Source organism: Fusarium vanettenii (assembly GCF_000151355.1).
Source record: "Fusarium vanettenii 77-13-4 chromosome 2 genomic scaffold NECHAsca_18_chr2_1_0, whole genome shotgun sequence".
In the NCBI taxonomy this organism is placed as follows: Eukaryota; Fungi; Ascomycota; class Sordariomycetes; order Hypocreales; family Nectriaceae; genus Fusarium; species Fusarium vanettenii.
The window spans coordinates 2,811,999-2,835,927 of NW_003315867.1; the positions used below are offsets into that span (position 1 = coordinate 2,811,999).

The 23,929-nt window shown below is 52.1% G+C and overlaps 8 protein-coding genes across 8 annotated transcripts; 4 read left to right on the forward strand and 4 right to left on the reverse strand.

Moving 5' to 3' along the window:
- Positions 1-6,053: 6,053 nt before the first annotated feature.
- Positions 6,054-6,968, reverse strand: NECHADRAFT_66641 (uncharacterized protein). The gene is made up of 4 exons (XM_003046664.1): positions 6,900-6,968; positions 6,564-6,791; positions 6,343-6,475; positions 6,054-6,277 (listed from the first exon to the last, which is right to left on the reverse strand). Exons 1-4 carry the CDS (start codon positions 6,917-6,919, stop codon positions 6,137-6,139), a joined length of 522 nt encoding a protein of 173 aa, XP_003046710.1. The 5' UTR covers positions 6,920-6,968; the 3' UTR covers positions 6,054-6,136.
- Positions 6,969-7,345: 377 nt separating this feature from the next.
- NECHADRAFT_33800 (uncharacterized protein) lies at positions 7,346-8,453 on the forward strand (the record flags this gene model as incomplete). The annotated part of the gene is made up of 3 exons (XM_003046087.1): positions 7,346-7,595; positions 7,651-8,294; positions 8,346-8,453. 3 exons carry the CDS (start codon positions 7,346-7,348, stop codon positions 8,451-8,453), a joined length of 1,002 nt encoding a protein of 333 aa, XP_003046133.1.
- A 3,059-nt stretch (positions 8,454-11,512) lies between these two features.
- On the reverse strand, positions 11,513-13,018 carry NECHADRAFT_91206 (uncharacterized protein; the record flags this gene model as incomplete). The annotated part of the gene is made up of 1 exon (XM_003046665.1): positions 11,513-13,018. One exon carries the CDS (start codon positions 13,016-13,018, stop codon positions 11,513-11,515), a length of 1,506 nt encoding a protein of 501 aa, XP_003046711.1.
- Positions 13,019-13,668: 650 nt separating this feature from the next.
- NECHADRAFT_76668 (uncharacterized protein) lies at positions 13,669-14,592 on the reverse strand (the record flags this gene model as incomplete). Its single annotated transcript, XM_003046666.1, has 1 exon — positions 13,669-14,592. One exon carries the CDS (start codon positions 14,590-14,592, stop codon positions 13,669-13,671), a length of 924 nt encoding a protein of 307 aa, XP_003046712.1.
- A 1,574-nt stretch (positions 14,593-16,166) lies between these two features.
- Positions 16,167-17,371, reverse strand: NECHADRAFT_76669 (uncharacterized protein; the record flags this gene model as incomplete). Its single annotated transcript, XM_003046667.1, has 2 exons — positions 16,167-16,687; positions 16,741-17,371. The coding sequence occupies 2 exons, from the start codon at positions 17,369-17,371 to the stop codon at positions 16,167-16,169; spliced, it is 1,152 nt and encodes a 383-aa protein (XP_003046713.1).
- A 559-nt stretch (positions 17,372-17,930) lies between these two features.
- Positions 17,931-19,108, forward strand: NECHADRAFT_66644 (uncharacterized protein). The gene is made up of 3 exons (XM_003046088.1): positions 17,931-18,172; positions 18,243-18,452; positions 18,524-19,108. The coding sequence occupies exons 1-3, from the start codon at positions 17,960-17,962 to the stop codon at positions 18,938-18,940; spliced, it is 840 nt and encodes a 279-aa protein (XP_003046134.1). The 5' UTR covers positions 17,931-17,959; the 3' UTR covers positions 18,941-19,108.
- A 309-nt stretch (positions 19,109-19,417) lies between these two features.
- On the forward strand, positions 19,418-21,059 carry NECHADRAFT_91209 (uncharacterized protein; the record flags this gene model as incomplete). The annotated part of the gene is made up of 4 exons (XM_003046089.1): positions 19,418-19,489; positions 19,562-19,650; positions 19,748-20,047; positions 20,102-21,059. 4 exons carry the CDS (start codon positions 19,418-19,420, stop codon positions 21,057-21,059), a joined length of 1,419 nt encoding a protein of 472 aa, XP_003046135.1.
- Positions 21,060-21,733: 674 nt separating this feature from the next.
- NECHADRAFT_99315 (uncharacterized protein) lies at positions 21,734-23,676 on the forward strand (the record flags this gene model as incomplete). Its single annotated transcript, XM_003046090.1, has 2 exons — positions 21,734-23,139; positions 23,284-23,676. The coding sequence occupies exons 1-2, from the start codon at positions 21,805-21,807 to the stop codon at positions 23,674-23,676; spliced, it is 1,728 nt and encodes a 575-aa protein (XP_003046136.1). The 5' UTR covers positions 21,734-21,804.
- Positions 23,677-23,929: the final 253 nt, after the last annotated feature.

Genomic DNA, 23,929 nt, shown 5'->3' on the forward strand with positions numbered 1-23,929 from the left:
CCAGGCATGACGAATGAATGTCTAGGGTGTCGGGTGGCATGGGAGCTTGGGAACTTGGCAGAGCAGATTGAATATGTCAACAGCTCAACAGGTATTCACTACAGTTCAATACAGACAACTTGACATTCAATAGCTCCTCCTTACAATATTTCTAGCGTCAAACATGACTCCATTCTCCATCGAACAAGCTAGCAATGGCGATACATCTCCACGGCGATGGCCTTCCTCGGTCGTCGGCAAACGCACGGACCAACCCTCAACCTCGAACAAGTCGATAGAACCCCTGCTTTTCTGCTCCCCTTTTCCCGCGCCTTTTTGACGCCTCTGATGAAATGGAAGAGCCCACCTGGACCGCAAGAAGCGCTGCTGCCCGCGCTGCTGCATCGCCTGGGTCAAGCCCAACTGGTGCCGCATTAGCGGACGCTGACACATCATCCATCACTGGCTTCGCATTCTGCATTCTGCATTTGTGCATCCCCGGGTCTGGGCAAGTTTCAAGGAATACGCCGAAACACGTCAGGAAAGAGATCTACGACGAGGCTTGCATCTTGACTTCTTTCTTTGACTTGGTGAAGCCCATCGCTTAGGCGGCTGATGCGGCGGTCGAGACAGCGCTCAAGCATCGAGCGAGGCAATCAAACACGCGACCAAAGGGCCCCCGGCCAAGCTCAAACAGAAGCGGGATGAGAGCAATCAGCCGCGCATGCCCTTAGCTCCCCTCCTATGTAATTGATCTAATCTCTCATCTGGCCTGTTGTTTTGATGCTGAATTTGGAGTTGCCGATGCAAGCTGTTGGTGGTTGCCTCTTTTCTGCACCTCGATGCCGTCCTATCCTCTCCCCTGGACTCATCATCCCCCCATCATTGTACCTAAACGAGAGACCACTCACTCTACTTCTAACATCATACCTTGTCATCTCTCTGGCCAACAAGCTTACCCCCGATCGGTACCGGGCCCTCCGAATCGGCATCCAAATCGAATCGAGGCCCTTCTCCGCTGCTGATCAGCTCTCATAACGTTGAGGGAGAGTGATCTAGCCCTCTGACTCGCCCATCCTTTCCTCCTCTAATGATCTCCAACCAGGCACCCCCCAGGAGCGAGCGGTCCACAGCTGATCATGCTGGAGAAAGCTGGGCTTGGCTGGTGGATAGTTGCTTGCGTGTTCCCCAAGAAGCCAAAAGCCAAGTCTGCCAGCCCTAGGGGACATGGCAAGCCTCTGGTATCCAATGCGTACGTATTCCACATTCGCCATCTCGACTAGCCTGGGCTTCAATTGCCGGAGGCGTACTGGCCCCGAGGAGCCGAAAAGCCTCGCCCTTCGGTAGTAAAAATCCAAAGAGCTGGTTTCCGTTTGCGGGTTACACGGACTAGCGTCTGAGCCAGAATGCCACAATCGCAGAAGAGCTTCAGGTTAAGATTATGCCTCGTATCCCCTTTGGAAACATGGGCATCCGATGCATTCTACTGCAAGAGGTCGAGCATCAACAAACACGAAACGCATTCCTTCAGGTCGTGATCTACCATGCATTGACCTCACCTGTGTTGACCAACGGGAGCTGGAGGTGTACGTACCTCTTCCCCTTCCCCGTCCCTTGCAGCTTGTAGATGTGGCGCGTGCTGTGGCGAATGCTGTTGGTCGGCTTTAACCAATGGAAACCCCGTCGGCCGCCCTTTCCCCACCAAACAAGCTCCCGGGAGTGGAGAGCCTCAAACCACCTCTTCGCAGCGGGTTGAGGCGGGGCCTGCAAGCCTTGGAAACCCGCTAAGGCCGTGCTCCGGCACTCTCTCTGAAACGGGACTAATTTGGCTGCTCCGTTCTTCATCTCCCGACCAGGGAGGCCATGGCATCTATGCTGCATTGCCAACAACAAACGGCTGCTGCGCTCTTTTGCGGTCTGTCATGACTTGTCACCGCCTGATCTAAGCCTGGTCAAATCAGAATTGCTCATCTCATGACCGCCATCAAAGACCCCGTCCTGGATGTCATCGGTCATGTCCAAGGCCCCGGGAATGCTTCACAAATGGCCTCAAATTCGGCCGTCTTTTCCTTGCTTCAACCCGTCGAGTTCCACATTCGGGCATTGGCACGTCGCAGAGTAACATTGGCAGTTCTCTCCTTTGCTGCAGGCTGCCAGCACTGGTGGACCCAACCCAGGAGCCTGGGTCCAGTCCCGATATTTCCTTCACCTCCTCGACTGGTTGTCTGATCTGCTGCAGGCCAGCCATGAACTGACCATGGCAGATTTCTTTCAATGTGTGACTGCGTTGGCTTCAGTGGGCACATTGCTTCGTTGGACGTACAACCAACCCTTTCTCAGCTGCCTTGGTTTGTTCTCGCCTCACACACCCCCTCCCTTTTTGCCTCCCTCAAAGCCAAGGAAGCCATCACGCTCATTGTCTCGAAACTACCAAGCTGACGAGACGGCGATTCAACCCCGATCTCCGAAAGTGGACGACATGACACGGAAATCCTCTAGTCCCGTTCTCTCCCACAACCCGATCACAGACTAATTGACATTGAGTTTCTGAAGCAATGCCTCCGCCTCGTGGCGTCCAGCTTCATTCCTTTCAACACCACGATCGTAACTTTTTTTTAAAGAATTCCAGTAATCCCGAACCGGTCTCTAACTTAGTCTCCGGGATATGAGGTTGTCCAGATCCCGGTGCTTCGTGGCCTAGCAGAGTTTATCGATCAGTAGCCGAGTCTCATTTCGATGCCGGCCGCACCAAAGACTCGGATATCCTCGTCTATCGGGTTTCAAGACCGGGCAGAAAACGTAGTATGTCCCGGTCCGAACCTCTACATCGGCTCCGTCTAGTTGGGTTTTGTGCCTGTCAGTGTAAGTCATGGCTGAACCCAGACGCAATATCCGGCTCGACGTCTATTTCATCCTCCATTCGTATAGCTCATGGAGACGTCGTATTCATGTCAAGTTGGTGATCCATCCCAATCCTTCATCATCCTTTGAACTTTGATTGATTGTAGTCCCCATCGCCAATATCCCAGTATCCCGGGCATACCCCAACACATGGCTCCCCTGCTCCCCACAAGCCCCTTTCACTCTCTCCCTCATCCCACATCGTGCGTGACATCTCACCATTTAATCACCGACTCGAAAAGCAATAAGGAAAAAAAGAGGGAAATTTCGCCAGTCCACGGCTCTCCGGCACGCATCCAGAAGCACGAGAATCCTCCCCGCACGGGCTCTTTTCATGCTGGGGATGTTGGGCCTCTCACAGCATGATTACACACGTCGGGGGAGGTCATCTCCGGACGTTGCTGTCGTCGGAACAACGCAGAGACTTGTTGTCTGTGCATTATGTGCGATGTGATATGTCGATCAGTCAGTTGGTTGGTTGATCAACGTGGAGGCGCAGATTGGCGGTTTGAGGTGCCAAGCAGAGTGTTGGTGTTGGCAACATGTGCACTCCACCATGAAACGTCGGTGGGATTTTTCGTCTGAACTGGTTGGATCATGAAAATGAAACTGGTTCATCTTGTTGGGAGACGATATTCTGTTCTTGACCGTTCTTTCCAGCCTGTTGGTTAAACAGATGTTTATACCTGAGGCATGAGTTGGCGGTAGTCAAGGGTAGGCATCATCAGGTTGGAGGCTGTATTCACCAGTTCTCTGACGACGAAACACGCCCGATACCAGTATCACGTTGACAACTCACCGAGGAATTTTTGGGTGTCCTTCAGAGCAGGTAAGGCATTGAGGCCAATGTACATCTTTGTTAGGTAGAGTGCTGCTCGTTGACGCACACACTTTAGCATCTGTGTTTTCTCACGCAATTAAGCTTCACATTTCGGTGCATTCAACAATAGATGACTCTTTTCATGAGTCAAAGATGAAAGTTTATCAAGAAACAGCTATACCAATTCTCATTATTTAAAGCCTTCGTGTGTCCCGCTGTCATTGTCACTCCAACTTTCTTCCTGACAACCATAGTTCGATAGATTCCATAGGTTCTAGGGCAATAGGCCGAGGATGTGCATTCAAACCATGTAAAACAGTTGCGGCGATGATGAAAAAGCCTGAAGTTGATCATTGCGGCGCGGCCACGCATGACATTTCGGCTATTATTCTGAGTCACATTGATTTATTGCAATTATGTTTAGTCAATAACTGTCAAAGTTGGCAGTTGTTGTCGTCATCAAAAGCTCTCTTACATCTGGCATTGCTGACCCTATACCAATATCCTCCCAACTATCAATCACCAAAAAAAGAGAGAAATCCACCACCCCGACCAAGAACCCATTCGTTTGTTCAGGAGCAGTTCTCGCAGCCTTCTCGGCTCCTTCTCCCTGCATCTCGTACCACCGCCAAGCCCAAGATGCGTGCCACACTTCTGCCGTGTTTGCCAGATCGCGAGCATCGCATTGTTTTCCTCATGGGAAACAGCATCTCCTGACATGTCGTGCGCCCCCTCGAAACAACCCGATCTGTTTCAAAGAGGCCCAGTTCTCGTGATGTTTTCTTTCTTTCTTTATTCTTGGAAGAGCTGAAAGAATGGGAGGGGGCGTAGGTGACCTGGGCCAACCAATGGTGCGGGCCAACCTGGACTTAAAACAAGGCGCTTCTAAGCGGCCAGTTTGTCGTTTCACCAAGCGCAGAAGCGCCCGATTGCTTGTCAAGCGTAGGCTCGTTGCGAGGAACATGATGGAACGGTCAAGGGATGGTGAGGATACTACTCTGACTTACCAGTAGTGGCATCATTTGAAGTGATTTCAGGAAATGAGAGGCAGATAGTGAACCTTTGCTAAAATGAACAGTTGTCAATACATACATAGTATAACTATAACTACAGCCCTCCATCCGATCTCACACTCCTATATTTGATTACAGCGTCGAGAAAGACCCAACTACGACAGCAACACCGAACACGGTCAGCCCACCTGAAGACGTACTCGCGTCTCGGGGCCCAGCGCATGAACAAAGCCGCTTCACCACCAACAATGCAGCCGAGATAGACGAGCCCAACCAACATCACCCTATCGATGACGTGCACGTTGAAACGAAACGGGTGGGCGCATACCGACGAGTTGCTGCCCCCTACCCCAGCAGTTCTGAGCGAGGCCGAAACAGATGGCCCGGCCACCAGACTTGGGATGAAGCTGAGGCGTAATGGTCATGCGGCTGGATTGTTTGTGGAGAGGTCTTTTTTGTGCCACCCGGGAAAAGATCCAGTCATCGCCGAGAGAAGCTTCTTTGGGGTAGCATGATGTGACGAATCCTCAAACAGGTGGCATAGCTGAAGATGGCCCAATTCGTAACCATCGCGACCCGATGGCTGACGAAGCCTCCCCGAAACTCGTCGTGAACTTGGCATAATCCATGTCCTCTCCACGGTTCAAGCCATAGTTCTGGGTATCCAACCCTCGTCCTACCACCGGCAACGTTGCCTCCCACCTGCGTATCAGGTTACTACAGCCCAGGATGTCAATATACCCCAAACCCACCAGCAAGCACGGGGTTTGGACACCGCTGATAAGACTCGCTGGGTATTCTTGCTAGTTCGCATTTCTCTGGTTTCGCAAGCATGCCAGTTGCTTTCCACAACACCAAGCAACGAGGGATCTCTTGCCGACGCAGGCTTCACAACTTACCCGAGATGCGCGATATTCATGGAAAAGCCTCCCCAGGCATGTCTCGGAAGGCCGTGTATCGGGCGTTCAAGGCTTTCTATATTATGCTGCGCGCGGGGTTCTCGCTCTGTGCCAGGTAGTAATGTGCTGACAACTCAACTCTGTAACTGTAGTCTGAAAATGACAGGTTGGGTTGCGAGGTGACTGACAATGCCGTGCTGGTTGAACGGGCCATGACATTCTGCAGAATCGGACGCCCACAGCGTGCGTCGCGGGGAACGTGTTGAGCTGTGAGAAGCCCGAACCATGCTCGTCTTCGCTTGATGTTGTATAACTGACCTGCGGCTCTGTTTGTGTGAGTCTGCTTTTGAGCACCTGACGGCTCCTCTCGGCGCAATATCCTAGCAGCTGTTCATTGAGAAAGCACCAAGTACTTGGCTGATAAGCCATTGTGTTCAGATTCAACAATTGGTAATCCACTCTGTGATTCATTCATTCGGCAAATGTACATGATCGAATCTCGATCTTTCAATGCTTCCAGCTCCTTATTGCTTCGCCTCCTCCTGCCCCGGGATAAAGGGCTTGCCGTCGCCAGGGCCGATGCGCACGTCGGCAAAGATCTGCTTTGGTCGAAGGTGGACGGGAGTGACGTTGGTGGGCTGGTCGGGAACCTTCTTCTCGAGTTTCTGCAAGCCGGTGTCAGTATATACATCCCCGGGTAGTCGTGTGCCGGGTGTTCGAGGTGGCATACCAGGTTGTCAAAGACACACTTGTTGAGTTTCCACTCAGCAGGGCGGCATTGCCACAGCTGATGATTCCGGTCGTCCAGGCACTCCCAGTGTTTGCGGAACTCGGCGAGACAGTGGGTGTTGATGTCCTGAATGCTGTTGATCCGGTCAGCGGCCATGTCCAGTCCACGCATTGTAGCTTCTTCCAGTTCGATCCATGTCCAGAGAAATAAAGGCAACGTACACGCTGGAGGCGCATCGAGTGACCCGTCGGCCCTCCTTCAAGCACTCAAGCTCTCCTCGGCCGGGGTTCTCATTCTTGCATTGCATGTAGTCATCGTTGTAGTCGCGGCACCGGGCACCGATGAAGAAGGAGGCAGACAGAAGAGGCGCAGAGCTGGCACCGACCTCCTTCACGGCGGGGATATCATCGGGCAATGGGGTGGTGTCAATGAGCACCTGCTGGTTGAATCTGGTGGATCGATCGGTTAGCCATTTTCCAGGTGTCCCGGGAGCCAATTGCACCCGCTAGCAGCTCCGGGGCGTTTATCGAAGGGTGATGTATCGTGGATGGACGTACTGGGGCCTGCGGGTAGACATGGTGCCGTTGTTCTGCGCTTCCGGTCTTCGAACGTTGCGGTGATTCCAGAGACGGGAGTGGGAATGTGAGGTCGTTCGGCTAGGATTTGAGAGCGTAAGGACGGAATTGGTCTGCTGTGATTGGTCCGAGTGTGGGGCGAGGCTGGTGCACGAGGCTGAGATGGGGCGTTGTGAAGGTAGCTTTGTTTTGGTGGCTCCAGCTCCAATAATTTCGAGGTAGCCCAAAACAAAGGCAACCATCGTCGACTTGACTCTGCAGCCTCGCAACATCACAAAGGCTCACCACGACGGCATCATACCAGCTTTGTCACTTTCCGACCTCCTCAGTCGTCGGATCGTATCGGTTTATTTCCCATAAGAGCGACTCCAGCTGAAGCTCAAGCTCAGCTCGCCGCGACACCAAGCTCCTATTCGCAAACCTTCATCATGTCGCTCTTCGGCCAAACCAAGCCTACGGGCTCCTTGTTCGGGCAGTCGCAACCTGCGCAGACTGCGCAACCAGCCCAGACGCAGGGCTTTGGCTTCGGCCAGTCTCAGATGGGACCTCAACCGGTCAAAATCAACTCTCTCGCCGCGTCGATCCAGCAACAACAACAGGCTCAGCAGATGCCTGCTCTATCTCAGTCCCAAGCGCAACTGGCAAACTCGCTATGGCAACCAGGCAAAGAAACACCTCGTATGTTGCCCGACTATTCGTGCTTGAGCGCGACGCAAGACTGACCATAAATCAGACCAGAAGCCCATCCTTGAGCAGATGAAGCTCGTAACGGAAAAGTGGGATGCCTCGAATCCTAACTGCGTCTTCAAGCACTACTTTTACAACAAGGTCGACGAGAGCATCGTTCCCTACTTCAAGCCTCAAGACTACGAAGACCCTCGGGAATGGGAGGAAGCCCTGCAGAACAAGCCTGCCCCAGGCTTCATGCCCGCTCTCTGCCGGGGCTATGCTGCTCTCGCCGACCGTCTGTTGGTCGAGAAGCGCGCCCTGTCCGAACTCAACATCCGCCTGCACCAGATCAACGGCAGCCTGGACGCCATCCTCCAACGCCACGAACTCGAGACCGAGGTGCGAGCCGTCGCTGCTCACCGACGACAGACGACCATCAGCGAGCGATGTTTGGCGCTTGCCGCACGAGTACAGGTTTTGCGCAACCGCGGTTACGCGCTGAGCGGCGATGAGGACGACCTCAGCAGCCGACTCCAGTCGTTGGAGAGAGAAGTGCAGGACCCCGCGGTCGGAGCGAGGGAAGAGGAGCTCTGGAGCAGACTTATCGTGTTAAGAGGGTATGCCGACCAACTCAGCAAGGAGATGGACACGCCTGCCGGCACAGAAGGAGCCATGCTCGACCCAGAGCATGAGGCCAAGGCGAAGAAGGTAAGTTTTATGTTATCATATTTGAGGATCAGCTTCGCTAACTTGCACTAGGTGCTCGAGGATTATGAGAAGCAGATTCAGCATATCAAGAAGGAGCTTGAGTCTCTTTCCATTGACTACACGGAATGGGAGAAGACACGAAACCCCCACTCGAAATAGGTGATGATGGGGCAAGGTTGATGGACATGATAGAGCAATTACTTGTCTTTGATAATATGTACTTTTTGTGGCATTGTGTGGGAGTCGGGACTTTGAGGATACGGTCATCATAGGCGTCACACGGGATAGGAATATTTCAAAAGCAAAGACTTGAGCAAAAGACAAAACTTTTGAGTCTCGTCTTGAATATTTATAAGCACCACTGGTGCATGTGTGTGTGTATTCATGGGAGAAATATCATTGCGTGGCTCAATCCACGTCTTCCAGGTATGATACAGATTAATCGTGAGCCTTTCCGTCTATCCGGTCCGCCTCTATCGTACACGGAGCGGCATTATCCGCAGAGCCTGCAAGCCCGAGACTCTATCAATGCAGCATCCTTGGGTCATGTCTTTTTTGTTCGATTCGTTCTTGGTGAGGGGCGGGGTTTAAAAGATCTTGCCGCAGAGGTCAATGGCGAAGGGGGCTGAGACACAATTAGCGATTTGCTGTGGGAATATGGAGAGTAAGAGAAGTCGTACAGAGGTACAGGAGGACAGCGGTGGCGACGGCCTGCTGGATGGTAAAGGTAGCCTCGGCCTCGAGGGCGCGAATCTCCTCCTGGGACTGCTGAGGGGGGGCGACTGCGAGGGGTCAGTTTGGGTTGATCAATTCGTAAATGGTGCAGGTTTCATACATCCTCCGAACATGTTGACCGTGTATATAAAGGCGTGAGGGAATTCGGCGTTGGGCAGTGCGGGTTGTTGGAGCTATGATGCTATCTCCAAGTGCCAAAGAAATTTGACAAGCGCCCTGGGCGGCAGAGCCGCGCAGGCCAATCAGAGTTTGCGATCTCGGCCAGGTCGGGGTGCTTATCGATAAGACAATCGCCGAGTCCGGACCACGGAAGACGGGACCGGAATCATACATTGCTCGATACCTATGATCACTGAATCTCTAGCAAATATGGTTTACAGCCGCCAGAAGATGACGCCGTGATAGTCTTAACAAAGCTTCTTCTGAGATGGATAAAAGGCACCATATCTGCCCTCGTACTGGTTTAAATGTCAACATCAAGAGGCAGCCAACATGAACAGCCGAACCCATCTCCAACAGGCTGTTCCAAACAACCAAGATTGGGTATAAGCTTCAGTTATCAGTTATGTCATGGCTGTGTTATTTCCGTTGGGTTGCTCAGAAGCTCTTGACCAAGATCACTGAGCCTCTTTTAGAGGTTTTGTGTGTTTACGGCATCTCATATTATCACCTCTTTAAGCAAAGTCGCAATCTCTATAGGTAGTTACCGTCTCGCAAGAAAGGCATCGTCATACTTCGCTCTAGTCGATCTTCCTAAATTACCAAGACAAGTTAAATACATGGCCCGGAATGTTAGCCTGCGCGTTTTTTTCTTCGGTTTAAAAAATAATCTAACAAGAGGAGACAGGGGGGATACCTGTCACGATCCATGGCGGTCTAGGGTCACCTTTCACTGCATTTTTAACCCGTGCCGAGGCCAGAGAAAATCCAAGATGGGAATGAAGGTAATTAGAGAGCGAAGCATCTTCCCCGTGTATGGGCAGGCTCGCAGTAGCGCACCTGTGTTGTGGCTGGCCCAGCCATTTCACTTCAAGTTTGACACTCGCCGCGTCTGGATCACGGATGAGTTTAGGACGGGATCCGATATAACGCTTGGTGTTTCCCTTTAGAAATATGAGCCTCTTTCAGAAACCCCGTATTCATGGCTCATAATTCAATTATTTTTTCCAAGCAAAGCTGTAATCTTGGTATCCTGGCAACAGAAACATTGGCCTATCCCGTGTTGGTGACTCTACGTGGTACTTGAGCATATGGCTCAGATTTTTAACTACGTTACAAGACAAGGCCAGAGGAAGCGAAGTTGTAAGAGGAGCATCTAGTACCTTGGTGGTTCACGATCGGATTTTCTTGATTGACCTCCAATGGAAGCTATTCACGAGCGGGCAGTGTGTCTAAGCTGCGTATTGGGAGTGTTGAGAATGGCACTGTGATGCCGAATACCCTTCACTGCAACCGTAACCCGATTCAAGGCCAGAGAAAATCCAAGATGAGAACAAAAGAAGAGGGCGAGGCACATTGCAAAGGAGTATGGGCAGTACAATTCGTTGGTCCATCTGCGCATTGGCGAGTCTGCACTAAGACGCCGCAGCACACCCAACTGTGACGCCAAGACTGCGGCTTTTCACTGCAATTTTAACACACACCGAGGCCAGAGAAAATACAAGACGAGAATGAAAGAAGAGAGCGAAACGCATTGCAAGGGGGCATGCGTTGAGTACAACTTGTTGGTCCATCTGTGGCAAGGATAACTGTTAGCTCGGAGGTACTGACCTGTGTACTTCTTTCACTGCAATATTAACCCGCTGCGAGGCCAAAGAGCAAGAAGCAGGGCGTAGAATCCAAGAGGAGAACAAAGAGAGGGGCGGAGTGTCTTGCAAGGGGGAGCATACGCAGGACGGGAGCATCCTGGATTTGTGCAAGGATAAATTTCTTCACTGCAATATTTACCCACTGCGAGGCCAAAGAACCAGAAGTTAGGCGTCGAATCCAAGAGTGTACGGCCATAAGGTGGATCCTTCACTGCAGTTTTAACCTACGCGGAGGCAAGAAAAACTGGACAACGAATCCGACGAAGCTCACAGCGTCTGTGAATTAGTAGTAGTAGTTTATTGTGATAAACAGAGTAGCTGTTGTAGATTGAAAAGAAAGGTACAGTTGCGATAGATAGTTATGAATATAAAAGGTGGCAGATCGGTACTTTCAACCTGAAACTTTCGAGTTCAAGCAGTCCTGTCACTGACCTAGTCCAAAAGCCATCTCTGTTGCGGTTCTGCAAGCTCGTCGAAAGTTTGCTATAATTCACCAAATGGTACTCCGCTCGAAGGGAAGACACAGCACATGGTCAAGTTGGTGGTTCATACCCAGGGTATCATCCCCTTGAATCTATTCATTCATGATCATAATGTCGCAGACCCAAGACTTCCTCATCTGCTCATTTTCTCCTTCTATATAACTTTGACTTGCTTTTACCATTTTCCAACCCATTATGCTTCGAAAACCAAGGAGACACCGTCATCACCGGCCGTTACGATCCTGGCACCAGTCTCACCCTGGACGAAGCCCAGGACACCACCGCCCTCGCCATCACCTCGGTGGCCCTTCCACTCCTTCTGGAGACCAGCCTCTGTAGCGGTGGCAGCAACGTTGGGGTTCGTCGCGCCAGCGCCACGGAGATCCCACCGGCGCACCACGCCGTCCATACCGCAGCTGGTGAGCTGCCATGAGTTGGGGATGAACTCGAGCTTGACGACTGAGTGCTCCTCGTGAGCACCCGCAATGTGGCGACGAACGGCGAAACGGCGAGTTGCGTCGTACACGACAATAGAGCCGTCGACGGAGCCGGCAGCGAGGAGTGTGCTGGGGGGAGTGTTGGGAGTGGTGACGACAGCGAGTGACTCGATACTCTCGGACTGAGTGTGAAGAGCGGCGAGGATCTGTCCACCAGCGGTAGATGAAGATGCGCCGGCCGCCTTTCCTCCACGGCCCTTAGCTTGAGGCTTCGCTCCGGCGGGAGCAAGTCGAGGAAGAGAGACAATCTTGATAGCACCAGTCGCACCACCAACAGCCGCGAATGTGCCCTTAGGATCAATGGCAAGCGAGTAAAGACCACCCTCAACCTCGAAACGCTGATCCTCAGCAGTCAGAGACACGGCAGTCATGCCATTGTCGCCGACAAGGTTCTTGGCCGCAGCTTCACCCCAGACATCCCAGACATAAAAGCTACCATCCTCGGAGATGGTAGCCAACAGTTGACCATCAGGGGTCCAGGCGCCGGCTGTGCAAGAGCCAGTGTGAAGGAAGTAGGACTGAACGATCTGAAGAGGGTTCGCCTTGTCGGAGGCGTCAATGGTGTAGACCCAAACGGAGCCATCTGAAGCGCCGAGGGCGATGGTGTTGGGGTTTGTAGACGAGGGGCATGGCACAAGCCAGTTCACCTCGGGCACCTCTTGCGCCTCACCCAGGAAGTCCATCTTCAGCGAAGCGTCGGCTCCAACGGTGGCCTTCCATGCGCGTATCCTACCATCGAGACCACCACTGACGAGAACATCACCCTTGGGGAGCGTCCAGGCGATCGTATTCACTGAATCGGAGTGGCCGTCGATGCTGAATAGGGAGTCGAGCTGAGTAGTCTTGTTGGCGGCAGCGCTGGGGTCGCTGGAGTAGCTGGCAGGCAGAGGAGGTCGCGCCTGAGCAGCAGAGTTATCAAACACCCATCCGGCACCGGGAGCATCGTCTTCTTGACCAGCTGAACCGCCGACGGCAATGATGGAGGGGTAGACGGGGTGCTGGGCGATGGCGAAGAGAGAGTCTTGGGGAAGGTCGAAGTAACCGATGGAGTCGTTCTGTAGGAGAAGCTCCTCGTTATCCGAATCCATAGCGAGGTCATCGTCTTCGGGAATCTCCTCGGCGGCATCGTCAGCGGCGAGCATCTCCAAGTCGTCGACAGGCTCGTTCTGATCGCGGGGATCGCGGGGGTTGGAGGACGACATGATGGCGGGGTAGTTTGAAGGATCGAGATTTGTTGCAGCAGTCGTATCCCTCTGAGGGAGAAGTGATCTTTAATAGATCGATAGACAAGATATAGAGCCACGCTAGATACGAGCGCGCTCTAGAAGGGTTTGTCAGTCGAAGCTTGCTTGATAAGCAGGCGAAATGTTTTTTTTGCTGCGTCGTGGTTGACGGGGCAAGGATTTTTTTTCTCGACTGCGGGGTGGTGGCGGTCATGGTAGCTTCTAAGAAGCGCCAAGCGAATTGCGGAGATCTTTAATTGAACCAGACGAATTTCGAGCTTGATTTCTCGGCGTGGTTTCTTGAAAGAAATTGATCACTGCTCGTCATGGATGTTATTTGAAATGAAAGGGAAATTAGAAGATCATTAAATTGAAATTGCTCAACTAAAAGAAGCTCCAAGGACGCTATTTTAAACCGGCATTCAAAGGTTTTAAATGCCAATACCTCAAGAATCTAGCACCTCTCCTTCTCAAACGCCTCGCATTGTGAATCGTAAAAGGTATGTACATACACTAGTTAGGTAGAATGAAGCGAAGGTTGTGTTGCTGGTATCATCGCTCAATAGTAAAAAACCTCCACTCCATGTCTGCCCCCCACTATCAACTCTCCCTCCCCCACTTCACCTTGGTCATGATCGTGGCGACGTTCCATCAGCCCTGTTAACATGGCTCAGCGTGGGAGAGCTACCGTCATTGTTCCAGCCCGTATGCATGGGACCATCACCGGGCAGTTCAGACACGTATGAAGAACCTGTTGGCAGTTCCTGTGGTACGTTCTGGGTTCCGTATAGCTCGCTCACGCCGTGGCTGGGTGGTAGTTCCTTGGTCGCGTCGGGGTCGTCGGTTGGGATGGCGGTTTGGCGGTTCTTGCGACGACGCCACCAGAAGAAGCCGCCGATGAGTGCGCCGATGACAACGATGGGAATTACAACAGCGATGGCGACGATACCGCCTGTACCAATTCCACCGTCGTTTCCACCGCCGCCGGATGATGTCTCAGCTGGGAGTTCAGTCGTGCTGCTCGTTCCGCTCGTTTCTTCAGCCGTCGTGGCATCCGAGGTTGTCGTCGCAGATGTCGAGGCGATATCGCTGGCCTCATAGACCATCTTCAGTCCGTACGCATTGATTCCGTCTCCGCCGCTCATCGTAACGGCTGAAGTGGACTCAGTTCCACTAACAAGAGTCGTAACGAGCAGAACAGTCCTCGAATCGCCCGCGCTCCACGTGCAGTACAGACTCTCCCAAGGTCCCTCGAGAGATTGCGGGTCTGAGACGCACCACATCTTGATGCCGTTGCGCTCCGGGCAACACGTCACGGTAGTTCTATCATCGCCGCTGTTGGATCGTGTACAGCTCCTTTGCGCCGTGTACCCCGAGGGACACACTGTGCCAGGAGAGTAGTAGGCTGTCGGGGCTGGGTCGAAGTCGTCGGGGAGACATGATGTTGCAAAGTCGATGCCCACGACTGTTCGGCTCGAGATGGCGTTGCAAGTGGTACCAGGTGAGTAGTCGGTGGGAAGGGGTCCCACAATGGATATAGATGTGGATGTCATGGTGTTTGAGCGTCAAAGAGGTCGCCTTCTCAACGTCCTACTGTGATGGCGATCAACACCAAAGAAAACAATGGTTGGATATCGTGTCGTACACTGCAAGGAAACCCTCGGCGCTTAAAGAAAAAGGCAGAATGACAAAGCAACCTGCCACCGACAACAACACCTTCATCTCTCACGCAGGGGTCCTTCAATCGTAATATGCCCCTAGGGTTCCAGCAGGGCCTGGGTCCAATTTCTCCCATCCACATCGTGTCGGAGCGTCTGGGCCAGTTGTGGGATCGTCTTCCCTGCTCAGCCCTGGGAGATGGGGGCCATCGTTGCCTCAAGGGGCCTAGACTCGAGCCGCAGCCCGTTGGACACGGAGAAGGATCGTCTAGCTTCGCCTCTCTTGAATGGACCATGATATCGGTCGACAGTCCTCTTTGGAACTTGGCTTCATTTGCTGGGTCATAAATAGCTGCTCATACAACCTAGCTGCAAAGAGAACTGCGGCGGCTGTTGTTGCAGACTCGAGTCTCCAAAGAAAGCCACCATCCCCAACTCAAGAGTTTCAAAAGCTTGGCTTCGAGTCAAGAACCCATGTGAAACCGCCACATGCACCGGGCCCAAGAGGAGCTTGCAACGGCCGCAGCGGCTGCAACGCCTCCCGAGCAGCGCCTCAGACGCCGTGGTATCCTATTCGACAATCTGGTGATAACTTCACTTCCATCTCCACAATGATTTGGCAGCATTCTTGACCGTTGCCCAGCCAAGGCATATCGACACACGATATCATCAACTACTTGCATTTGCATTCCCAGAAAACGCCGGACCCCAACTCACTGACAAGAATAGACTCTCGCTTCACAGTAGCGCTTACACCCGCTCCCTGCAAAAGCCCATCAGAAATCCATGACCAAGCAGACAATCTGGCGACTGTCGAGGCCTCTGATTCGCGATGCCGCGTAAAGACAACCGCGGAACGAGAAGATCCATTGGGCTGATACGGGTATCGAACATGGGGTTATCCTTGATGTTGGAGATTGGACGACTCCGAGGGGAAAGACCCGAGCAGGCTTGGATCCTTGCATGCGACCCTGGCTTTGCTCGGACTCGTCAGAAGTGCGAGGTGCGCAAGGATCAATTTTGCATCTCCACCCATTCACTCGGATATCGTATGTGCAAGTCGCAGGCTAGTGTTTGTGCTGTCGGCTTGTCATTGACAGACGGACTCAATTGGCAGTTTAGGATGATCAATTGGCAGAGGGTGGCTTTTCCGTAGGCCACCCAGGTTGAATATATAACCTGACTTCATTCCCCTATAGTGCAAGTGTGTTGTTCACAATGGAGTCAACGTCGACATGTGATACCAGATACCTCGAATTGACCCCAATCAAACTGGAAGACTGCCATACCAGCATTGCTCGATAACACCTATAAGTTCGCCGATCTGCTCAAGATATAAGATATTGATAGCTACCTACGAAGCACCTGGCCCTTCCAGCTTAGTGAAGCATAGCCTAAACAACAACCTCCTGAATGGTATCTTGCATGTGCACCGTCAACGCCCGAATCCCCTGATTCTTCGTCTCGGCCTATCCATCTAGCACCTGGACCCAGTTCTTCTCGGACCGCTTCCTCCTCCATCGCTCCTTTGCAGCCTGACGAACAACCTTTTCCTCCTCTCCAACCTCACCGGCCTGGCTTGCCAACTCACGAATCTGGTACTTGATCCCCAATGACAGCATCTTATACCACCCGCTGTGAATCTTGCATCGCTTCCTCTCGCACATGCCCCTCACATCGTCGTCCTCGCCTAGGGGATCGCCTAGCTTGGATGCTTTGAAGATGGCCTCGCCTTCGGGTGACTTGGCAAAGGCTGCGAAAGAGTCCCTGGCGCTGATGGTGTCGAGACGCTGGTCATAGCCGCAGATGTCTTCCTTGAAGTGACCTGCACTGATGGCTGCCTGGCGTCGACTGTGTGCGAGATCCAAGAGGGTGAGCATCTTGTGGCAGAGGACTGTCTCCTCAGCAAGGTGAAACCGTGTTGCAGCAGCGTTCTCTAGAAACTCCTTTTCCTCTTCGGACAGATGCTTCGACGCATCCTCTTCATTATCTGAGAGATGGTCAATGAGCTGTACCGTCAATAACAAGTCACAAATAACTAACCTTGCTCCTTCTTATCTGCTTCTTTTGGCTTTTCATCCGAGAACGGGGTCTTGATTAATCGCCAGAGACCTTCCTCATCCACACCGGAAAGACCACTGCTCAGCAATGCCATAAACTCCTCCTGGACAAGCTGATCATTGATGCCCCCTTTGCCTTTTGTCTTGGGCAACTTGGCCACCATCCTCTCCCACCAGGTCTGGGCATGCTCATTCGAACAAAAAACACTCTGCTCCTCCTGTGCTACACGAGCTGCTCGCCGACAGCCACTCAGGGCGCAAGTCTTTTTGTATAATGTCATGAGATCGTCGGTGGTGCAATTTGGGCAGATGAACTTCTCGATGAGAGCCTCGCCAATATCCTTACTCATGTTGATACATTCTCCGTGAAACCAATCCTCGCAGTGTTCGCAGAAAATCATCCAACGGTGGTCATCCGGGCCGCGGCAGAGACAGTATGGGCCATTGTCTGACTCCTCGGATGCTGCCTCGGAAGGGGCCTGGCCAGAGCCTGATGAAGGCGTGGATTTGGACTTTTTGGCAGCTCTTGGACCACCACTGTTTTTTGTTCGCTTGGTACTCTTCTTTACCGCAGACGCGGTGCCCTTCTTCTTTGCTGCTGTATGAGAAGGCATGTTGGATGGTTCTGTGGTTGTGGATGGAGGATGAGAGGGAGATTTGGAAGAAGAAAGGTGGGCATCTGAGGGTGGATGAGGAGTAGAATCGGCCACAGTATCGCTTCTGGCATCTTGCTCAGCAAGCTCAAACCGAGCCTGTTCAACCCCTCCCATTGTGAATGTTGTTTGTTCCATTGCTGACTTGTTGGTGTAGGTGAATTCCGCAATCGCGTTTTTGCCCCTTAAAATAACCTGGTCACTTGACACAAACGCCGTTTTTAGATTATACCCATGAGAAACACGCCGACAATAAGTTTTCCCAATAAAAAAAAGCCCGATCCGTTGGATATTCGCGAAAAATGATGAATCGGTGTAAATGCTGGCTCAATGAGGAAACCATTCATTGAATGAACACTCAGGGAAATTCAATGACTAAGCATCTCATGCAGTAAATCCGCCTGCACCCCACCTTGGTCTTGGTAGCGTGCCGGCAAAAGCCCGGGCCTCGTAATTTTGGAGAGCTTGTGATAATCGGAAGATGTAAGTTAGCAGTGACACAGCTTTTGCATGAGCTTCACCGAAATCTCGCCATAGAGCCAATTCGTCATGTCCAACCCGGTCGCGGCTTCCAGAGCCCTCAGGGGCGTCTTCTCTACCGTCTCAACACGGCAGTGCCAACGCTGCTTCGCTAGCAGCGCCCTCCAGCCGAAACAGCTCCGGCCGACCCTCCGAGCACCCGTTCCGTCGAGACAGCCGATTACCCAGCGCCGGACCAAGTATAAGACGATCGAGCAGGCCAAGAGCCGATATAGCAATGGGGTATGAGTTGGCGGGATCTGCGAGAATGCGATGAGCAAAGAAGGAATAAGTGGCTGACAAATGCGCATAGCCCTTCTCATGGAAGGCCGGTATCCTGTTCGTCGGCACCTGCGGCTTGTTGGTGTGGTATTTCGAATACGAAAAGGAGCGCATGCAGCGCAAGAGAATAGCAGAGGCTGCCAAGGGCGTGGGTCGGCCCAAGGTTGGAGGAACGTTTGAGCTGGTGGACCAGAACGGGAAGCCCTTTACGAGCGAGATGATGAAGGGCAAACACTCTCTGGTACGTTTAACACACTTGAGAGGCTGTTGAAAGGCCAATTCAGTTGTTGGGATGGTTGCTAACTTGTACAGGTCTACTTTGGATTCACTCGATGCCCCGATATCTGCCCCGAAGAGCTCGACAAGATGGCCACCATGTTCGATATCGTCCAAGAGAAGGCCCCCGATGCTCTTCTTCCCATCTTTATCACCTGCGACCCCGCCCGTGACGACCCCCCTGCGCTTAAGGAATACCTCAGCGAGTTCCACGAGAAGTTCATCGGTCTTACGGGCACATACGACCAGATCAAGGCTCTCTGCAAGAAGTACCGTGTCTACTTTAGCACGCCGCAGAATGTCAAGCCGGGACAGGACTATCTGGTTGATCACAGCATCTACTTTTACCTCATGGATCCTGAAGGCGACTTTGTTGAGGCCCTGGGCCGACAGCACTCGCCTCAGCAGGCTGCTGCTGTCATTTTGGACCACATGAAGGACTGGAAGAATTAAGACGTACGGATTAATCTGTTCATGTAAAAACAAAAAAGCGGTGCAGGAATCTTGGGCATGAGAGATGATGGATGGGTTCTGTAAAAGTACTGTACCACCAGAACGATGATAGAAGGATGCCACGACGGTAAAAACCACTCAATCAATTGTATACTTGTTCATCTATCATCTAGCAGCGGCACAATCTTGAGAGTTTCCACATATCAATTGCCTTGGAATTGTTGTTTGTGAGTTGTTGGGTCCATCTGATCAGCACGTTCATCAACGCGTATCGGATATTGGCGGGGTTTTCCGACGATTGCTGTTATCGCTTATGACTCTAACAAATACGGTACTTGAGCAAGCTCCATGCCAACCGAAACATTTGAGTGACAACTCTTCTTTTCCACCACATCCGAATATTTCACTCAGAAATAGACCACTCACTCGATTCTTCAACCGGAATTGGTCTCTTCTTTCACTGTGTAGCCAGCAAGTATGCAACGTTTCGGCGCGGTCGGCCAGTGCCGATTGGCTGCGCGTCGGTGTGCCACGCCGATGACGGCCGCTGTCTCTAGGTTCCCTCGCGGTATCCAGGGAGGCTCACGAGCGTTCCGCACTTCCTCTTTCTTCTGTTCAAAGCCAGACGGGTCATTAGTGAACCCGAATGACTTTCAGGAACCTAGCGAGGCGTCACGAAAGCTGTTCTCTGAGATTGCTTTTGCTTTCGAGTAAGTACGAGAAGGCACATCACACTGCTTCCTTAACCCGGAACTTGAGATATGCACGCCATCTGCGTTGAACTATAGACTACTAACTCCTGACTAGCATCGATGGCGTCCTATATCAAGGCCGCAATAGGGTGGAGGGAGCTGAGAAGGTGATCAAGATGATCCGCAGCAACGGCATTCGATATGTCTTTCTGACGAATGGAGGCGGCGTGCCTGAAGTCAAGAAGGCCGATACTTTGCAAGAGCGCCTGCAGATTGCCAAGAACGACGACGTGATACGTGGGAGGATGATCCTGTCACACACACCCATGAGCGCCTGGAGTGACGAGCTCAAGAACCATGGCACTATCCTGATCACAGGCTCCCATCCCGAGCAGGCTCGTCAGATTGCTCTTGAGTAAGCTTCTATCCCTAAAATTGAATGACGTCTTTGTGTAGCTAACCATTTCAGTTATGGCTTTAAGCGAGTCGTCACTCCTGCTGACATCCTCGCTGAGTGTAAGGATGTGTTCCCTTTTGATCACCTAGAAGGCGATGTAAACGGAAAACCTGTGCCATTGCCCGATGGAAAGCGAATCCCTCTTCTCAAGGATCCTTACACAACAAATATCCCACACAATGCTCTCAAGATTGACCAGATTTTCGTCTGGAACGACCCAAGGGATTGGTCCGTCGATATCCAGATCATCCATGATCTCTTGATCTCACATGAGGGTTATCTCGGTACCATTTCGCACAGGAACGGTGATAAATCATTGCCAAACAATGGCTGGCAGCAGGACAACCAACCCGGACTCTGGATCTCCAACATGGATCTTCTATGGAAGACGAATTACCCCGTGAACCGGTTCGGCACTGGGGCGTTTATGGAGGCTCTCAAGGGAGTGTGGTCGATGACGACAGACGGAAAGGAACTTGAGTACAACGCCCTGGGAAAGCCATCTAACTATACATACAAGTACGCCCACGACAGGCTACTACAGTACTACCATGACATGGCCTGCAACAGGGGCAAGAGTCCCTCGCACGACATTACAAAGTGCCACCCTCTACGACGCGTTTACATGATTGGCGATAACCCCGAGAGCGACATCCGAGGCGCCAACGATTTCAACGCCGAGGACGGGACCGAGTGGGTGCCTATTCTGGTTCGAACCGGTGTCTGGCGACAGACTTTGACAGAGAAGGAGCCTCGTCACAAGCCGGCGGTCATTGTCGACGATGTGGTTGATGCTGTTGTCTGGGCACTCAACAACGAGGGTATGAAGGCGACGAGGGAGTGGCTCCTGTCGGCGGTTTCGCATACCAAGGGTTATGTCAAGGTGCCGGAGCTGGAGCAGGAGGGCAACTTGAAGGAGACAGGAGTTAAGTATCCTAGTGAAGAGGAAGCCGGCGAGGCGAAGCTTTAGGACTTACTGAGCATGGATTATAATTACAGCTGAGTATTCACATAGAGAATTACACGGTCAGACCGAAGTTATCTAGCAGATATTCTGTTCATCTTACTTTACCATCCATAACCCCAGGCTGAAACCAAGCTCAATCGAGAACGAGGAGTCGAAGGACATGACCAAACTTCATTGAAGGAGTTGCCGAGGGGCCTGCATGTTTCGGAATGAACGGTACGGTCCGCAGCCCCCAAAACGATCAAGATGCTGTTGGCGCTAACGTGTCGGGGATGCCGTCTTGATGCATGTCGCGGACCAACAACAACACCATTGCAACGCTGGCTTCGCACACGAGACCACTCCTTGAGAGAAGGTGTTGTCAGAACAGGAAGGAGATGTAGGAGATCCTGAACTCTAAGCATGAGTTCCGGTTCTGGTTGGCAATTGCAGAATCAGATCACAAAAGGACTATCCGTTGGGCCTGAGGCTGGACTAACTCGACGCCAGATAAACCCTGTCTCAGGTTTCTTGGCCTGCAGCTGCATGAGATGGGATGCAGGTAATCGATTTTCTCTACATTCTGCCTGGTATGAGTGCAGCCTATACCCCAGCCTTAGAATTAGAAGGCTCCCATCCGCCTACTTTCTCTTGTTACTCCTTGTTCCCTGAGATCTAGCCTTGTCCCTCAGTCATCACCGGAGGCCTTTGCCAAACCCTTCATCATCCGGTATATATAATTCTTTGAAATATCTTGCACACACTCAAGATGCCGAAAAAGAAGAGTTCAGTCACGAAACTCACCTCACTCTACGATGCGCTCGAAATCCCGCAGGAGGGCGAGCTCCCCTGTCTCGGGCACATTGCATTCAACATCGCATGCACGTTTAATCAGAGAATTGGAACGGACGGAATCGAACCAATTCTACTCGAACTAATTAGTGCTACCAAGGATGGAGCTGCGACGGATTCGGCCGAGGCTCAGGGGTTGCTCAGGCGTCTGGCCATCTGGCTTACATGTCCGAGCAGCCAGCACGATCATCATGTTCGACACAACGACCATGTCTACGACAAGTACCAATACGTTGCCTTTGTGCTTGGCGAGAGACTGATGAGTTGGGATGGAGGTGCGGATAGCGAAACACCAGAGAGGACAAGGAGTACCAGACTGGCCGTGCCTGACTTTAGCCTCACTCGACGCCATAAGCATATTGAATCGAGCGACGATGAGGGTGAGGAATTGGAAGACGAATATGAAGACTACGATGGAGGCGGAGAGGATAGCGAGGAAAATGAAGAAGTGTCTAAAGTGTCTACCGACGAATCTACCATGTCTCGCCGCCAACGACCGAAGCCCGAACGAGAGGGGCCTATGATAAACCAGCCGGCCGCTGTCACCCCGATAAAACAGCGTGGTAGACCAACCAGCAACTCACGGGCCAGCACACCGACAATGGGACACCTAGTCAACGGGCTTGATTCTCTATCGGTCATCGACGATGCCTCGATCATGTCTCCTGAGTCGACCATCTCGCCAGGTCCCAGCGAAATCTTCAGCCCTATCTCGACTGCCTCGACACCGATGTCTATTCCTGACTCGGAGGTTCGTCCGCGCCGTTCTCGCTATTTAAGAGGCGAAGATGAAAGTCCAACAAGAAGGCAACGACATTCAACAGGCGATGACTACCTCGGCGATGCCATGAGGAGAATGAGAGGTTCTCTAAAGAAAGGTGGGCAACTCGAGAAGAGCCTTCTACTGCGCAACCAAACCTCAGAGAGCGAAAGGTCAACGGATGACGAGGAGGTTGAGGAGCAACCCACAAGCAAGAGCAAAAAGGCGTCACCTCGTCTCCTGAAAGTTGGAAATATGAGGTTTGCTCCAGCAAGTGAGGATAAGAAGAATGCGGTGCAACTCGTTCTGAAACGCTTGAGACAGGCCCCGATGGGACAAAGTCTCTCACCAGGCTGGGTATATTGCTTCGCCGAGAAGACTGCTCCTGGATATCTCAAAATTGGGTCCAAAATATCCAAGGGCAGCAACGACGACACGACGCTTTCGCTTGAGGACCAGAAAAACGACGCCGAGGTTCGAAAGAGGCTCCAGGTATGGGAGAGGGATTGCAGGCACGACATAGACTACAAGTTCATAGTTTATATGCCATGCGCAGTCAGGACGATGGAGAGATTAGTTCACCTCACGTTGTGCAGAAGAAACAGGAAGGCGTATTGCCCAAACCCAAACTGCAAGACGAAGACGGGACACAGGGAGTGGTTCGAGATTTCGGAGGACGATGCCCGCGAGGCCGTCGAGGTGTGGGAGCAGTTCAGCAATCTCATGCCATACAACGATAAAGGGCAGCTGGAAAAATTCTGGTTCGACTACGCAACGGATAAGTACAAGTCTTTTGTCGGCTGGCCGCCCGAGGAGTGGTTGTATGAGTGCTGGGCCACCCTGACAGGCCCGGCTGCGGTTAACCACAGGAAGCAAATCAGCAAGCTGGAAAGGAAAGAAACTGAACTCACGGAGAGACGGAGGCAAACAGAGGAGAGAAAGAAGGAGCTTGAGCATGAAATACAGAGTCTTAAACAAGAAGAAAAAGAGATTCGGCGGCAGTTGGCTCAGTTGCAAGGGCAGCAGTGAGAGGGACGGACCAGCCAGGGTGCTGTTCAAGCAACAGAATGTCGTATCTTGCAGAGATTTTGCCTTGCGGGCGCAATGGCCATATCTTTTACATGGAATGACTATTATCTCGCCTTCAGTGTACGAGGATCAGTCGAGCATTGACGAGGCCAATTAGTTGTTGAGCTGCGGCTCGGCCATCAACGGCACTACTTGCTTTTGTGCTGGGTTAGTAACACATCCCCGAGGTTACATAAAATGTATCAACCTGATG